The sequence below is a fragment of the Chelonia mydas genome, chromosome 6, assembly GCF_015237465.2.
Source record: "Chelonia mydas isolate rCheMyd1 chromosome 6, rCheMyd1.pri.v2, whole genome shotgun sequence".
Classification (NCBI taxonomy): Eukaryota; Metazoa; Chordata; order Testudines; family Cheloniidae; genus Chelonia; species Chelonia mydas.
This window is the reverse complement of record NC_051246.2, coordinates 69930500-69945371: the sequence shown is the minus strand read 5'-3', so window position 1 is coordinate 69945371 and position 14872 is coordinate 69930500. Positions and strand designations below refer to the sequence as shown.

Here is a 14872-nt window from a genome sequence, read left to right as displayed (position 1 = left end):
TGCGGAAGGAGCTCCTTCTGGTTCCAGATTTGACAAAAACTGCAGAGTCAGTGGTGCCATCTTCTGTGGTACCAAAGCAGAGAAGAAAACTGTATCCTCATGCCTAGCAGACTTTGATGCTGGGTATCTCCCCCTTTCAACAGTCTGCTTCTTACGCCTCTTTTTAGGTACTGGGGATGGTGAATGGTCTTGAGACTCAGGCACAATAGGAGGCACACTCCTTACCAACACCAAGCCACTTGGTGCCAAGTCTGACTAACCTGGCTCAGATGGAAGTCTCAAAGCCATCTCCATGAGTAGAAACTTTAGCCTGGCTTCATGATCTTTCTTCATGCGAGGCTTAAAGTCCCTGCAAATTTGGTAGCACTTCCTAATATGAGCTTCCCCAAGGCACTTCAAGCAACTGGAGTGCAAGACACTCATGGGCACAGCCTTACTGCAGAAAACACGGGGCTTGAAGCCCAGTGACCAAGGCATCCCTTGGCACTGGGAACTGACCGAAACCCTCGGAGTAAACACTAAAAACCTAACTAACTAAACACTAAAAACCTTAACAACCCTACTGACAGTAAAATACAGGAGAACACAGTCCACTAAGAATACTTGCTAAAGCCAAAAGAGTTCCAGTTCCAGTGACTGTCATGGGTGTGAAGAAGGAACTGAGGGGTCTCAGGGTTGGCTGGACCCTTTATACCAATATCAACAGTGTGAAACAGCAGAGTGTGCTCAAGCCTCCCCAACAGGTATCACTGAGAGGAAAATTTCCAGTGACTGCGCATGGGCTGCACATGTCCAATCACCCAAAGAAGAACCAGCTTGACCTTCACATCTCATATTGCGTTTTCAAAGCAGGCAATTAGATAAGATGTGATTGAGACAACACTGATAACATCATTTTATAGCCACTTTTTAAAATATAGTCACACTTAGAAATATTCTCCCTTGCCTTCATTGATTAAAAACAAAGCAAATGGAATTTAAACAAGTTTTTTAAAATCTGGTGATCTTCTGAAATTCCTTATAATTATGATGGCGCAGCAGCACCATTCTAGTTAAGGTTGAATCATAACTTCTGTTTAAAGGTCGACCTTTCTAAGTCCTCTAAAATCGACATGCTTAGTCGGATTCCTTTGAAATGTGGTGTGCCTGTGGAGGGTGCAGAGTAGGATTAGTAACCCAAAGTTGGGGTCACTTGAGCCAGGGGTTGAGGAGATATAAGCCTAAAAAAAATAACCATTTTTCAAAAAGTTTCTAGATGGAGGTTTTTTGGTACAGATCTAACTACTGATGGGATGAAGGTCAAACTGGTCTCAATCCGTTGGGTTTTACCAAATGTAGTATATGGTACCCATTAAATCTTTGGGGACCCAAACTAAGAACACATTCACTTCTTTCCTCATGTAGATGCGCACTCTTGAAGGATTCTGCCCTTTTACGCTTGCCTGGGTAGTTCAAGAGAATGTACCAATGCCACTGATCCCTGCCATTGATGTTTCTAGTTCGAGCCTTTGTACAGCTATGCAATAAAGATTTAATTAATGTTGCTTGCTACAAGTTGTCACTGATAAAATACAACTTGTTTTCATTTTATGGGGAGATTTTCTGTGAACACAGCATAACAGTCAGCAGGTGATCTAACCAACATTTTTGTTGTATTGGATGGGCAAGAGCCGAAAATAGACGACTTGGGGAGAGTGAGAGACAAGAAGAGGTGTTGCAGCTACAGAGGGGACAGGAAATTAGGGCAGCTGGTAGGCAGAAATTGAATTGGTTGTTTGAGAATATTATTTTACTCGCCCTGGAGGGGGGAGAAGGGGAGGGCAAGTGGCTATTTCCTGATCAAAGGGCAGATTAATGTGATGTTTCCAAAGACATATAACACGTAGATTTGGAACTGACAGTGCAGGTCCCTTGTTCTCTGAGGGAAAAGAAATGTGTGTGCTGACAAGGTTGCCAACATGTGGATTCTGGATGATATTTGGATCATGAGATTGCAGAAGTTTGCAGACCAGCAAGGAGTACACTAAAACATGGAGATTATGGACTACGGCCTGCTTTGAGCGGAAAGAGGTGGCTCGTGTTGGCATCATGTTTTGCCCACTCTGCAGCACATAACCAGTGACTTAAGACATTGTGATCTACCAGACGTTGCTGTGATTCCCTTTGGCAGATATGATCTGGCTGTACACCTCACACAGTGTATGAGTGCAGATTGGGACCACATCACAGATTTGTATTTAGGAAATGCTATTGTTTTCTGTGATATGGCTGAATGTCTGCATAACTGATTGTACAGTGTCAATGTGAAAGTCATTAATAAGTGTTGGAAGAACATTAAATCGGGAACTTGGAGTGTTCATGGTTGAGCAAAAAATGTGTAGTGTGTCACAGAAAAATTATAAGCTCTGACACCTTGCTGTTTTTCACATATGTAGTCTATCTACTGGATAGGTGTCAGAGGAACTTTCTGTCAAACATAAAACTGTCAGTATTTTGGAACAGAAACCATGTCCGATTTCTCTTGCTGGCCCTGACACAAACTCCACCTTCCAACCATTCTGAAACACAACCAGGAATACCATTCCACTGTAACAGGCTGTCCTTAACTCCAGACTCTCTATGTGAGTTGGGGGAATAACTGCAACAGAAACAATTTGTATATCAGGAAGTAAAGACTTCAGGAAGATGCATTTCCGGCTTAAGGCAGGGGGTGGGTGGGTACAGTAGTGGGAAGGAGGCCAGGTTGGAGGGGGGAATGAAGAGAAATGGAAGGGGCATAGCTGGAAAGATATGCCGAAACAGGGCTGGTGTGTCCCAGCTGACTGGGGGGAGGGATTGGAGAAGGGGAAGGAAGAGGGGGTTGGCTGGCTCACTATGCAAATTGCAGGACACGATACGTATAAGATTACTAACTCCTACCAACAATATATCTTTGCCATTAATTTCCTAAATGTTTGAACCAGAAAAGAACCACACTAATGCAGAGTTAAGTTTGTTTGGTGGTGTCATCCTCTTGCAGAAAGCTGAGTTGAGCAGAATTAAAATTTCTAAAAACCAGGACATGCAGCGGTAAGGTTGGCCATGCCCTGGCTTTTAGAAATTCAGGGTTTGCTCAACTCAACTTTTTGCAAGTGGACAACACACTAACAAGCAACCTGAACTCTGAATTAACATAGGTTTTTGCTGCTGGATTACACACAATGTTTGTGACTACTCTATGTGATTAAAAAGAGCAAAATACAGTCATCAAAAATTCTCATAAAATGTACTTCTACTGCAGATTTTTACCTAACTCCCAGATGTACCATTTTCTACATGTTTAGAGACACACAATGAATTATTTCAGGCAACAAATTCTGGGATTTTCCCAAGGGAAAGAAAAGCATTGAACTGGGGACACTTCCTCCCCTGGCCTCCCCCCCGAAAAATCAGGAACAGCATTTATATTGCCACCATAAATGTAAAAACCAGGCTTCCCTCCACCTCCTGGAAGTACAATTTTTTAAAATTAAAAACTGCATTCGCACAGCAAAAAAAGTCAGTTCCTAGTAGTCAAGTGAAGGATTCTACATCACAAAAGCAGTTTGGTAATTCTGAAATTTGCCCTCACTGCCTTTTTCACTGGCACATTTTGCAGGGAAATCCTGAGTGCAAAGAGTAAATTAGCTGAATTTCCTACCCCAAAACATGAACATTAGCAGCTACAGGGAGGAGTTGCCCACAAGAAACTTTAGAGCTTTAGGCAGTCCCTATCTCATAATTATATCTGTGTCACAGGACTGGCCTTTAAGGGGTGGGTCAGATGCCCAGCCTACCTGTGGCAGGCTGAAGGAAAGGATCCTCCTGGGGATTAACTAAGTGGCTCAAAGGCAGTTAAGTAAGGAGCTCCTGGGCCTAATAAAAGGCTTGGGAGACCTGAGCTGCAGACAAGGCTCCTCTGGAGAAACGAAGCTCTGGAAGAGAGGAGCTCCTAGGAAGATTAAGTCAGGCAGAAACCGTGCTCTTAAAGCAGGAACAGTGAGCTGATTACAAAACTCTCCAGGCAGGGTGGCCTGTGAAAGACCCTAAACAAGCAGGGGTAATACTGCAAAAACTCTCTCGGTCAGCGTTTTTCAAACTTCGAGCGGCAACCCAGTACTGGGTCACAACATGTCAGGTGCTGGGTCACTCTGGTCAGCACCACAGACCGGGATATTAAAAGTCCCGTTGGTGGTGCTGCCCAGCTAAGGAAGGCTAGTGCCTACCTGTTTCGACACCACACTGCGCCCTGGAAGTGGCCTGCAGTGGGTCCGGCTTCTAGGCGGGGGGGGCCACGGGGCTCCGTGCGCTGCCCCCGCCCCGAGCATTGAACTGGGGACACTTCTTCCCCTCTCCCTGCCCCCCCGCCCCCCCCCCAAAATCATTGGCCGGCCAATGGGAACTGCGAGGGGGGTTGCCTGCAGGTGAGAGTCGCACAAAGCCACTTGCATGCCTCCACCTACAAGCTGGACCTGCTCCTGGCCGCTTCTAGGGCACGGCACAGTCCGCAGTGCCAGGACAGACGGGAAGCCTGCCTCTGGACCCCAGCTACACCGCTGACTGGGAGCCGCCAGATGTAAGTCCACGCCCCAACCCTGCACCCCAATCCCCTGCCCCAGCCCTGCGTCCCCCCAAACCTGGAACCCCTTCCTGCACCCCAAACTCCTCATCCCTGGTGCCACCCCAGAGCCTACACCCCCACCCCCAAACCCCTTGCCCCAGCCCAGAGCCCCCTCCCACACCCTGAACCCCTCATTCCCAGACCCACCCTACAGCCCTCACCCCTGCACCCCAACCTTCCGCCCCAGCCCTGAGCCCCTCCCACACCCTAAACCCCTCATCCTCAGCTCTGCTGGGTTGCGGGCATCAACTATTTTCTTCAACTGGGTCCCCAGAAATAAAGTTTGAAAACCACTGCTCTAGGGAGTAAAGAAGCCTGATGCCTTACAGCAGAAGGAGCTGCTGCTAGAACCCAGATACTTTTGTTTTGGGACTATTAAGTTTTGTCTGCGCTTTAAAATAAGAGCCTATAAAACCACCATACAAGTGCTCCTTCCGGAAGGCTTTATTAAAGGGAGATATACTGCTGTAAAGTACAGTGTTTGTCTTCTCTTTGACCAGACAGTTGAAGTGACCTCATTGTTGCCTCACCAAAGGGGGAATTGAGGCAGGCCACACTCTTTTATAGAATATGATCCGATTTAAAACTACTGCTAGATACATCCTATACATTAAATTGCTCTCTTTCTTAACAATGCTTCTTTACAACGTTAAATGTATTTGTTTTCCAAAGGTTGTATCTTAGGCCCCATTTACATATACTGGGTTAACAATCCGTGTTAGACAGAACTTGGTTATAAAACCAGAATCAGCCTAACTGAGATTTAAGGTACTTTCCCTAGTCAGTGTGGACTGGACACAGACTGTCGGAAATATTTTTCCATGATGGATTTTAAAGTAACTATGAATTTATTACCACCTTCTGTGCTCAGTAACAGTTAAACTGCATTAAAACAACAGAGGTAACCGGAGTTCACCCAGGATTTAAACCTTTTTAACTGAGATCAGAATCTGGCCCTTTGGTCATAAATGGTTTTTGCAGTTGGGTTTAAACAAGCTTTTTCAGATCCTGATAACCAGGGAAAACCTCTTAAATCCATGCAAAACTGAACTTCATTTTAAAATGAGATCAGGTAATTCAGTGTATTTTCCATTAGAGGCTGGGGCTTTGTGATAGTGCAGTGCAAGCATTAGTGAAGAAGTCCAATAAAAGGGAAGGGCATCAGACTTATGAGGAATCTGGTACGGGCAGATAAATATACATTTTGGTACTAAGCAAAAACCACCTCAAAGATCTTTTTTTTTTTTTAAATTGAAGAAATGAAAGCAAGACATACTCACCACTTTCCATCTTTCTTTGACCAAGATTCCCACACTGAGGATGTCTGGCTGCTCCCCTCCCCCACTCATTGCAATCTCCAGATGTGGTGGAGCTGCTATGATGAGTCTCTGTCAGTACCGATCATCCAGCTCCCAGAGGTGGATTCCATTTAACCTGAGGCTAGAAAAACAAATAGCAGCACATCAGGTGTCATTAATTAATGCATGGGCCCCAAAAGCATTCCTAATCTAACAGACTTGAGCTAGGCCATTCTGATGTAGAAAAACTAAATTTAGAAAATTTCCAATTAACAGAAGTTTGACTACAAAAAAATCCCTATTTTTTTTTTATAAATGGATTTTAGCCAACTCTACCTGGAACTAACCCAAGTCTACCTCTAAAATGATATTTAATGGACAGAAACCATTTTAAGGGAGCCAAGAGCCGAAAACAAGTTATATTCTGTAGCAATCAGAATATACTGGGAGTTTGAAATGGCTATAAATCACCATTAAATGCAAACAAATTGCATTTAAATATAACTTTAAAGTTGCACAATTAAAAGTCGCACACAAAAATATTGGGGAAATTAAAGAAGCTAAAATTAAGAAGTTACAGTTCTACACTGTTGGACATCATGTATATTATGCCTGATGGTGTGTTTGTGTATATAAAATTATGATTTAACAGTACAAATTAAACTGCACAGTTAGCCAGAAAAATACAAGTATGAAAAAATTCTAAGCATGAACAAGGCAGCCAGTTTAATTTATGAATTTATTGACTTTTGGTGATCTTATCTATCTTAGATTTTTATACAGTGATATAAATGTGGTATCTTGGAGCCCAGTCCAATTCCCAATGAAATCAATGGTTCCCCATCTGATCAACCATGATGAGCTAATATGTTTTTGAAGTTCATAAATTATGGGCTTGTCTACACTTATAGTATAGCTATACCAGCTTAACTCCCCCAGTGGACACACTTATTTCAGAATAAGAATCACATTTTTTTTGTTTAGTTTAAACTCTTCCAAAGATCAGCTATAAGCTAAAACAAAAAGGCCCTCTTATATCAGAATAACTGTGTCAACATGGGGAGTTACACCAATATAGTTCTGTGGTTTAAATTCACACCTTAGCTTATACCAGTATTACTTTCCTTTGTACACAACCCCTGTGTCTACCTGAGGTGCAAAATTATGTTTACATTTTTTAAGCACAACCTATTTCCTGGTCTAAACTTGCCACTCCTACATATATTTTAGGATTGTTTTAACACGTTGTTGTTGTGCACATTTAACTTAGTATTTGTCTGAAGTTTTGATTTTTTGTTTCTTTGTCCTTAACAGAACAATGGTAATGTTCCCAAGTAGGCTTTGAAGTTAACGCCTCATTCAGATGAATGGGCAAGTGAGGGCCAGTTCCCACATTTGCTGCTACTATGGTTTGGCAAGAGAATTTTTTCAAAGGTTACAGAAAAAAAGATGGAATTTTTTAAAACCCCTTCCCTGTTCATTACAGCTTAGAATTTTACTCCTGGGGAAATTCTGCACCACTGCGTGTGGGCAGAATTCATGTCCCCCAGAGATTTCTTTGCTTCCCTGCAGAAAAAATGATTTTCTTACAGGGAAGCAAAGGGAAGCAGCAAGAGCAGTCATGCACCACTCCCTAGCTGTACAGGTACATTGTTGCAGGCACCTGAAGTAACCCATGGAGACATAAATCACTGCAGGGACACCCCAGCCAGTGGCTTCTACCCTGAGCCGGAATCAGCTGCTACTCCTGGCTGGGATGGAGGCAGGAGAAGATGGGACTTCCTCTTCCCCAGCAAGGAGTAGCTGGGGCTGTGTCAGACCCACCCCCAGAAACCTCCCCCTGCTGCAGAAAAGCTCAGCATCCTCCCCTGCTTCCGGCCCCATCACTCCTCAGCTGCAAGGGGAGGGGTCATTGTGCAGGGGAGCTGCTCACCCATCCACCCAACCCCCATGCATTCAGACCTCCCAGACCCAGACACGACCACCAAGCCTCACTCCATACACCCAGAACCCCCCTAGCCCTCCATACCCGAATCCCACCCCACTGAACCTCAACCCCTGCACCTGGAGCCCCCCTGCACCCAGACCCCCTTTCTCCAGAGCCCCACCCCCCCTGCACCCCTACACTCAGACCCTCATACCACCAACTCCCAAGTAGCTGCACCCAGACCCTTACCCCACCAAGCCCCACGCCCCCAGCACCCAGACCCCCCTGCAGAGACCCCCACAACCAGCTCCCTCTGCTGAGCCCCAACCACTTGCACCTGGAAGCCTCCGCAGAGTCCCATTGCCCCTGCATCTGGAACCCCCCCAACAAGCCTCTGTGCATCCAGATCCTCCCACACCTAGACCACCACCACCCTGCCCCCCACTGAGCTGCGGGCATCCAGACTGTCCCACACAGAATCCTCCCACCCTGAGCCCTTCCACAGCTGGATCCTGCCTGGTTGAGCCTGCCTGCCCCACACCTGGTGTGCCTAGTGCAGAGGGGCAGGGTCCCAGGGTGTTTCTGGGGTAGGCCCAGGCCTTGTGCTGTATCGGGGTCGAGTGCAGCCTCACCACTGAGTCCGTGTCCCGGGGGTGTGGAGGCTGCAGTGTGATCTCCCACCTTCATACAGTCATGTGGCATGTGCTCCCCACTGGCATGCTGGAGCCTCTGCATTTATTTATTGACAAATAAAACTTGCAAAATTTTAAAATATTGTGCGTAGAATGTTTAATTTTTTGGCGCAGCACGCCCTCAGAAGTAAGAATTTGCACAACTCTGAAAAAATTTGGGAGACATATACCCTCAAATCATACAATGGGAAGTTTTTCCCACCCACACGCATAATTTCATCCTTTCCCAATTTGTGAGACTGGTTTTCTTGGTAGGTAATTGTGTGTGCGCGTTTTTAAAAGTTTATTACAATCTCCCTGATTCAACTGGTCTTTTCAAACAGCCCCAGTAGCCTTGTCTACATTAGGAACCTTTTACAAAAATTTTCCACCACTGCTAACATGGTTTCAACTGTACTTGTACAAGCAACCTTGAGACCCTAGCATGGAGTTTTTGCTTTCAGCACTGTCAGGTAAACCTACTCTAAACAAGTCTAAGGCTTCGCCTACACAGGAAAATTAGGAAGTATCCCCACACAATGATTTAATCTTGCATTATTACACCCATAAAGTAATGCCAGTAAATTTTTTACCCCCTATTAGAAAAGGTCATACTGAAACTATGCTGAAAATGACAGCTTTCAGAGTAGCAGCCGTGTTAGTCTGTATTCGCAAAAAGAAAAGGAGTACTTGTGGCATCTTAGAGACTAACCATTTTACTTGAGCATAAGTTTTCGTGAGCTACAGCTCACTTCATCGGATGCATAAAGTGGAGAGATTTATCATACACATTGTAAGGAGAGTGATCACGTATGATAAACACCCATTTTTTCATGGTCTGTGTGTATATAAATCTCCTCACTGTATTTTCCACTTTATCATACACATTGTAAGGAGAGTGATCACGTATGATAAACACCCATTTTTTCATGGTCTGTGTGTATATAAATCTCCTCACTGTATTTTCCACTTTATGCATCCGATGAAGTGAGCTGTAGCTCACGAAAGCTTATGCTCAAATAAATTTGTTAGTCTCTAAGGTGCCACAAGTCCTCCTTTTCTTTATGCTGAAAATGGATGCCAGAGCCAGAGAGTCATTTGTACTAAGGCTCCAATGTTGCTAACCAGTGTTACAAACAATGGACTTTTAATATTTAAAAAAAAAGCTCCATAATGTAGACAAGGACATTATGGAGGTCCGGGCTGGGCAGAGAGAACTTGTCATAATGTCATAAAAGGGACAGCGCTCCATTAAATTCTTCTCAAATTAGACACCCACTGAGCAAAATGGACTGTGAATTTGGTAGGGCCCTAGTAATAACACTCTTCAGTATTAAAATTCTATTGAACTATAATAAGACCTGCTAAATCTTGTAAGTGAATGAGCCACATGCAATGCAACATATGACTATGCAATGAACAACAACTTTCCTCTAACACACTATTTAGACTGCAGAATAAATTTAACTTGGGAATACATGAATTTGTACCAAAATGCAATGTGCATAACCTCTTTGCATAACGACTCAAGATTTCCATCCACCTTTTATAACCAGAACTGCATTAGTCATTCCAAAAGGTAGGATATACATCTTTATTATATCATCATCATAGTGGTCCTGATTTTAGTATTATATTTTAACCCTGAATTACAAGCCCTAATGGTTGTGAAGAAAACCTTCCAAATGAGAACAAAACATAGTTAATGTAATCTTGTGTCTTCTTTCCTCAAGCTCATGGGTGCCAAAAACCCAGATCACAACCCACAGATTCCCAGGTGCAAAAAGCTCCAACTGTCTCCTATTCAGCTGCCAAAACCTCCAGCTTCCCGTTTTGGCAACTTCTGCAATACAGTTAATGTTGTCACTACAAGAGTCTGTAGCACTTTCACAGTTTGAGGACAATGCTAAATACATTGAATTTAGTATCAAAACAACAGCACTAAATTTAAAAAACAAAAACAAAAAAAAACCAAGAAAGCACAACATACACTTGAAGCCGCCACACAATTTCCAGTTTGAAATAGAATTCAGCAACAGAATGTTCCAAAAAAACACAGAAGGAATCCTTCTAAAGCAGGAGTTCTCAACCCTTTTTAGAATCATGCCCCCCAACCTTTAAAAAAAACAAAACAAAAACAACACAACCTTGGAGTCCCTCTCTTCCCCTTACAAAGCGGGACCTTCCCCTGTAATCTAGATGGAACTGGGGCCATTAATACACTGATTCCAATACAGGGGATTCTACTTTAAATAAATTAGTCCTTTGATCCTGCTGTCTAACTGTGCACCGGCTAGGATTTAAAAGCACACACCTTAATATCCAAAAAGTTTTCAGGGCAGTATTTCTCAATTTCAGCATCAAAAAGTGATAGATAGTGTTGTGACCCCAAGCACCAATGCCACTCACTCAAATTTAGCTCGGCCTCTCCCCTTGTTCATGACAGAGTGGTGGCCAGACCAATTTTGAGCAAGTGAGAAGGCTTGCCACAATCTCTTAGAAACTTTTATGTACCCCTTCCCCAAGGTTGAAAACTGCTGTTCTAAAGAATTTAGGTTCTGAGTTCTGCTTGACACAGAGTCAACTGCTTGCTCAAATACAAACACACACACACACACACAAAACTGAATCTGGATTTACTGACAACCAAGAGTTACTTCCAAATCAAACAGACTAACATGATTACTTATTGATCCCCAAAATCACCTAAAGAACAAAACAGAACAAAAATGTGGGCTGTCAAGCAATTAAAAAATTAATCGCAATTAAACAACAATAGAATACCATTTATTTAAATATTTTTGATATTTTCTACATTTTCAAATATATTGATTTCAATTAAAACACAGAATACAGAGTATACAGTGATCACTTTATATTTATTTTTATCACAAACATTTGTACTGCAAAAAAACTTCAGTTCACCTCATTGAAGTACTGTAGTGCAATCTCTATCGTGAAAGTTGAGCTTACAACTGTAGAATTATGTAAAAAATAACTGCACTTAACAATAAAACGTAAAACTTTAGAGCCTACGAGTCCACTCAGTCCTACTTCTTGTTCAGCCAATCACTCAGACAAACAAGCATTCAGTGTAGGGGGAGGACGGGGGGCGGAGAAGTAAGCAATGACTTGTGCAGGAGGAGGGTGACGAAGGTGATTTGCTGCTGCTTCTGGAACGGTGGTTTCTGGTACTGGGCTCACCAGGCTCACCTCCTTTTACTGAGCTAGGTGGGCTCCCTTCAGCTGAATGAGCCCTTGTTTGCAAGGGAGGGTGAATTTTACATCAGGGACTCATCATACTGCAGGGGAGGAGAGGCTGGTGCAGGGTGGCTGAGCTCGCCAGGCCATGTTCTCTATGGGGTACCCCCAGAGTGAGCGGCATGATGCATGGGGGTTGGTCCCGAGAACGAGGGGTCGGCCGGGAACAATAGGGCACGGGCTGGCTAGGGTGCAGATACTTCCTGTTTTGGCCAGGACAGTCCCCTTTTTCAGCTCTGTCCTGCCCGTCCCTACTTCTTTGCCAAAACTGGGCATTTGTCCCACCTGCAAGACGCAGAGCAGAGCAGAGGTGGCTACTGCCTGGAAATCAGCTGAAGCCAGCAATGCCTGCCAGCAGGAAAGGGGAGAAATTTGCTTCTGGTGGGCAGTGATGGCTTCAGAGCTGACCCCTGAGAGGTGCAGAGCTGGGGATGGGTGGGGGAGATGATCAGCCTCAGCCGGTGGAGGCGCGGAGCTGGAGGGGGGAAGGGGGATCAGCCTCAGCTGTGGGCAGCACTTGACTCGGGGGGGGAGGAGGGGGAGAGACTGAGCCCCAGGCTTATGAAGTGCAGAGCTGGGGAGGCGGAGTCAGCCCCAGCTGCAGACAGCACAGGGCTCAGGCAGGGGGGTCAGCCCCTGAGCTCAGTCCCAGCCCTGGGCAGCACGGGGGGGGGGGGGGGGGGGGAGGAGGGCATGGGGCTCAGGCAGGGGGGCAGCCCCAACTCCGGGTGGCACGAGGCTCTGGACGGCACATGGCTCAGGCCGGGGGGGGGGGAGGTTGTCAGCCCCAGCCGTGAATGGCACAGGACTCGGGCAGGGGGATCAGCCCCAGCCCTGGGCAGCACAGGGCTCGGCGGGGGGAGGGGTCAGCCCCAGCCCCAGGAGGCATAAGGTTTGGGATGATGCCTCTGAGCTTGGGATGGTGGTCAGTCCCAATCTGGGTGACACGGGGGGAGGGTTCAGCCCTAGATGCAGGTGGCATGGGGAGGGCAGTTCGGGTGAGATATGCAAAGGTGGGTGGCCCGCTCTGGCGAGCCCTTGGCCATCCTGTTTTTAGATTTTAAAAACCAGGGCATGAGAACTACCTTACTTTCTGTAGCCTCCTCTTCCCGCCCTCTGGTGGAAGCTTGTGTTACTGTGCCTGACCAGCCAGGTTTTTTGGAACAGCTCATGCTGCCCTCCCACCCACAGGTCTGCGATTAACAAGCATTAAAAAAAATTAACGCATTAATTGTGCGGTGCGTTAATCACAGGCGTTACCAGCAGTTAATTGACAGCCCTATTTTTTATTACAAATATTTGCACTGTAAACAAGAAATAGTATTTTTCAATTCACCTAATACAAGTACTGGGACCGAATGGCTAGGCAGCAGTTCTGCGGAAAAGGACCTAGGGGTGACAGTGGACGAGAAGCTGGATATGAGTCAGCAGTGTGCCCTTGTTGCCAAGAAGGCCAATGGCATTTTGGGATGTATAAGTAGGGGCATAGTGAGCAGATCGAGGGACGTGATCGTTCCCCTCTATTCGACACTGGTGAGGCCTCATCTGGAGTACTGTGTCCAGTTTTGGGCCCCACACTACAAGAAGGATGTGGATAAATTGGAGAGAGTCCAGCGAAGGGCAACAAAAATGATTAGGGGTCTAGAGCACATGACTTAAGAGGAGAGGCTGAGGGAGCTGGGATTGTTTAGTCTGCAGAAGAGAAGAATGAGGGGGGATTTGATAGCTGCTTTCAACTACCTGAAAGGGGGTTCCAAAGAGGACGGCTCTAGACTGTTCTCAATGGTAGCAGATGACAGAACGAGGAGTAATGGTCTCAAGTTGCAATGGGGGAGGTTTAGATTGGATATTAGGAAAAACTTTTTCACTAAGAGGGTGGTGAAACACTGGAATGCGTTACCTAGGGAGGTGGTAGAATCTCCTTCCTTAGAGGTTTTTAAGGTCAGGCTTGACAAAGCCCTGGCTGGGATGATTTAACTGGGAATTGGTCCTGCTTCGAGCAGGGGGTTGGACTAGATGACCTTCTGGGGTCCCTTCCAACCCTGATATTCTATGATTCTATGATTCTACTGTAGTGCAATCTCTTTATCATGAAAGCTGAACTTACAAATGTAGAATTATGTACAAAAAATAACTGCATTCAAAAATAAAACTATGTAAAACTTTAGAGCCTACAAGTCCACTCAGTCCTGCTTCAGCCAATCACTCAGACAAACAAGTTTGGTTACAATTTGCAGGAAATAATGCTGCCCGATTCTTGTTTACAATGTCACTTGAAAGTGAAAACAGGCTTGTAGCCAGCATCGCAAGATACTTACATGCCAGATGCGCTAAAGATTCATATGTCCCTTCATGCTTCAACCACCACTCCAGAGGACATGCGTCCATACTGATGACAAATTCTGCTTGATAACGATCCAAAGCAGAGCGGACTGATATGTTCATTTTCATCATGTGAGTTAGATGCCACCAGCAGAAGGCTGATTTTCTTTTTTGGTGGTTCGGGTTCTGTAGTTTCCGCATCAGAGTGTTGCTCTTTTAAGACTTCTGAAAGCATGCTCCACACCTCATCCCTTTCAGATTTTACTTCAGATCCTTAAACCTTGGATCAAGTGCTGTAGCTATTTTTAGAAATCTCACATTGGTACCTCTTTGCGTTTTATCAAATCTGCTGTGAAAGTGTTCTTAAAACAAACATGTGCTGGGTCATCATCTGAGACTGCTATAACATGAAATATATGACAGAATGTGGGTAAAAGAGAAGAGGCGGCATACAATTCTCCCCCAAAGAGTTCAGTCACAAATTTAATTAATGCATTATTTTTTTAATGAGCATCAGCAGCATCGAAGTATGTCCTCTGGAATGGTGGCCCAAGCATGAAGGGACATACGAATGTTTAGCGTATCTGACATGTAAATATCTTGCAATGCCGGCTAGAAAATTGACATACGAAAGCCTGTTCTCACTTTCAGTGACACTGTAAATAAGAAGCAGGCAGGAATACCTCCCATCAATGTGAACAAGAAGTAGGACTGAGTGAACTTTTAGGCTCTAAAGTTTTACATTGTTTTGTTT

General features: G+C 44.9%; 1 protein-coding gene across 5 annotated transcripts in view; it reads right to left on the bottom strand.

Annotated features, from left to right (window-relative positions):
• The window catches only part of TTBK2 (tau tubulin kinase 2), a 220226-nt gene that overhangs the window by 175320 nt on the left and 30034 nt on the right, over positions 1-14872 (bottom strand). For all 5 annotated transcript variants that reach the window (XM_037900386.2, XM_043547834.1, XM_043547833.1 and 2 more), the window contains exon 2: positions 5920-6079. In XM_037900386.2, coding sequence (XP_037756314.1) covers positions 5920-5988 — 69 coding nt within the window. In that variant the 5' untranslated portion in view covers positions 5989-6079. The remainder of the gene's footprint in view (positions 1-5919; positions 6080-14872) is intronic.